This window comes from Myotis lucifugus, unplaced genomic scaffold, assembly GCF_000147115.1.
Source record: "Myotis lucifugus unplaced genomic scaffold, Myoluc2.0 scaffold_860, whole genome shotgun sequence".
NCBI lineage: Eukaryota > Metazoa > Chordata > Mammalia > Chiroptera > Vespertilionidae > Myotis > Myotis lucifugus.
The window spans coordinates 115,964-119,216 of NW_005871908.1; the positions used below are offsets into that span (position 1 = coordinate 115,964).

Sequence of the window (3,253 nt, forward strand, 5' to 3'; positions counted from 1 at the left end):
CCACTTTCCTTCCCATTGGCTCCCTGGCTGTGCAAGTCTGAACCTGGACCCTCTGTTGTCACTTATCACTTTTTTCCACAGATGGAGGTCTGAGCAGTCTCATGGCCCAGGTGAAAGATAACATGAGTGGAGCCATATTAAAATAGAGCCTAAGTAGCCATTTCAGAGGAACTGCTCTGCACGTCTTATTTTTCTTTATCTTACAAGCTTGACCAAACCACCATAATTCCAAGAAGGCCAAGACTATCCTATTTGTAAAGAATGATAAAATTAGACTTTGAGAATGACCAAATTTCTAACCAACAAATTAAATACAATTTTAGGTGAATCTCAACCCATGAAGTACAAATCTAACCCTACCTCATCTAGTACCGATAAATCTTCTTAAATACAACATATCTAATCTTCCTCCCTTTCCCCCATAAAACCCTGAGTCCTTATATAGGGGGATCACTATATGGGTTTCTGCCTGAATTTGTTCTCCCAAATTGCAATTCTTTTGGATCTTAAATGAATGCTTATTGCTTCTCATTATTCTTTTTTGGTCTTTTTTTTTCTTCTCATTTTTGAAAAGGGATTATCTCCAAAAAGAATTTTCTAAAAGCCGAGAGTCAGAAGAGGGAGCATTTAATGATTCTACTTACTGCTCACCAAGTTAACCAGATTTATAGCTCTCACCTTCTAGCAGGGAAGCAATCACATTATGAGTAACCTGAATGGAGACAGCTCCAGGAAGCCAGGTAGTTGCAACTGAGTTTTATTGAAAGAAGCAGTAAAGTAGTTCACATGGGACCCACCTCACAACCCACCCTCACCCCCCAAACAACGCAGGCATAAGTCTCAGGCCAGGGAAACACTTTCGTGTTGGATAGGAGCCCTAACTTGAGTCATTTCCCTCAGTGCTAGCAAGGAGGAGGGGGAAATAGGTGACATGATGAGGTGGGGCATCTCACTGCTCTGGTCTCAGCTGGAGACCTCTACTGAAGCATCAAAGTGGACGGGCACGTATGGGTTTCCCTCACAGGCCACGATGATGTGCCTCTCTTTCTGGCTGGTTCGGTAGTCGCAGTTGGGATACTTGGAGCCACTCGTCACACGACAGTCCGTGATCTTCATGCTGGAGCTGCTCCTGTGGCAGTTGGGCTTCCCATTCTTGCAGGTGATGTTTCCCTGGAGGCAAATGGCCTGGACATCTACCAGAGGCTCGTGCACGAAGGTGTTCACTGGCTTGCACCGTCCCTCTGTCATATGCCGGCGCCTCATCATTTGGTTGCAGTAGTTGGAGTTGTTGCTGAGGCCATCTGGGTCCATGTGTTGCCGCTGGAACTTCATGGCCCGTGATTCCTTGCCCAGGGAAGGCTGGACCCACCCCAGCACTAATAGCACCAGGACTAGCAGTGGGAACAGGATGAGGGACTTCTCCTGAGCCATGGTGGCCTCAGTTCTCTGGAGGAGCCTAGCCAATGAAGGAAAAGAGGAGGAAAAGCATCACGTTAGAAGAGAACCCCAGGTGCCATCCATGGTCTCCCTGGCTTAGAGTCTCCCTTCAGGTCAGCTATAAAGACACCCTTCTTCCTGCAAGATTTTCCAAGTGATGCAACACTCACATGTACTTGCCTCCAAAAGCATTTGACCCCTACTAGTGACAGAGAGGCGGTTATTCCCCTCAGGGTTGTGACCTTCAAAGTGACCTAAAATCCCAGGGCTCCTGTTTTTAAATACTGGAGGTTTTTTATCTAAAATACTTTAAAAAAGTATTTTTATTGATTTCAGGGAGAAGGGGAGAGGGAGAGATAGAAACATCAACGATGAGAGAGAATCATTGACCAACTGCCTCCTGCACACCCCCTACTGGGGATCAAGCCCATAACCTGAGTCCACAACCCTGGATGTGACCGTGACTGGAATCGAACCCAGAACCCTTCAGTCCGCAGGCGGACGCTTTATCCACTGAGCCAAACTAGCTAGGGCTAAAATACATTTGTACTCAGTGTTCTAGTGGGTCAATAGAAGATCTTTTTGTGTAAACCATGAGCCAAATTGTATCGCGGTTACTGTCATGACATACAGGGTCATGGCAGACAGAGCTCCATTGTCCTACAACACTAGGGAAACTCAACCCAGTGCCTGACACTGGCATCATAAAGGGGTGCCATTGTATTCCAAAGAGAGATGCTTGCCACCCCCCACCTGGGGCTGCTCCTTCTCTAGCCCCATGTGTTCTCTGCAGCCAGAATGCTCGTTCCCATCCCAGCCCTGACCCCAGCTACATTTGCAGCCCTAGCCCAAGCTTAGGGTTTAGCCTTGCCCACCTGCCTCCCTCCTCTCCAGACCTCAAACAGAAGCTGCTCCAAGACCACCTCTTGGGCCTCTTACCAGGGACTCTAGCTTGGATTCCAGGCAAGCACAAGTGGAAGGCCAGTTTCTGCAGTCACTGGATTCCTGGGGAGTGGAGCTTATGTAGATTACAAAGGGGCTTGGCTTCCAAGATCAGAAGGGTGGGAGGAGCATTTCTGTTTCAGTCCAGAGGAAAACAAAGGCACCCTGGAATGAGTCTGCCTATAGGAGTCTTTCTTGCCATGGGAATCTCATCTCCCTGCTGGTTCACAGGGATAGCAGAGAAAGTCACTAAGGCCCTGATGCTCAAACCCCAACCAAGTCTTTGTTATCTCTTTGGGGGCCATTTCACCAAATAGCCCTTGGAAGTTAGCAAAGGGCACATAATATGTAATCAAGAGGGGGGAGGGGGGAAGGGAGGTCCTCTTTCTCTCTCTAGGAGTCCTGGAGTGGTTTTGACCAGAATTACCAATCTCCTAACAGCAGCTCTCCTGGGGGAGGAGAGGTATCCAGCTGTCTCTAGCTGGCAGGCTTCCCAGATCTGGAGAAGGAGGGGAGAGTGCCTGAACAGTTTGGTAAGAAGGAAGCCTCTACATGGCCTCACCCAGTTCTGGCCACTTCAACATTCCTGAGGTGAGTGTGTGACAATTTTTATCTTCAGTGACCACTCATCCTGTAGGTCAGAGTTAAGTAGAGAAACTGAAGATAAATCAAAACCCAAATTCTCTTTCAGAGAAAAAATAGAGAGCATCAAGTTTCTTAGCAGCAGAATTCCCTCATAGGTAGAGATCTTTTTTTGTTGTGACAATTTTGGTACTGTTTGAGTGAGAAATAGCAAAATTCCCTCCATGCTCTAGATTTATTATTTTTTCTAGGAAAATTAGTTTGTTGAGCTAATATCAATCTCCAACAGCTT

General features: G+C 47.0%; 1 protein-coding gene across 1 annotated transcript; it reads right to left on the minus strand.

The window, feature by feature from the left end:
- Positions 1-963: 963 nt before the first annotated feature.
- Positions 964-1,431, minus strand: LOC102431349 (ribonuclease pancreatic-like). The gene has a single exon (XM_023747384.1). The coding sequence runs from the start codon at positions 1,429-1,431 to the stop codon at positions 964-966; it is 468 nt and encodes a 155-aa protein (XP_023603152.1).
- Between the last annotated feature and the right edge of the window lie 1,822 nt (positions 1,432-3,253).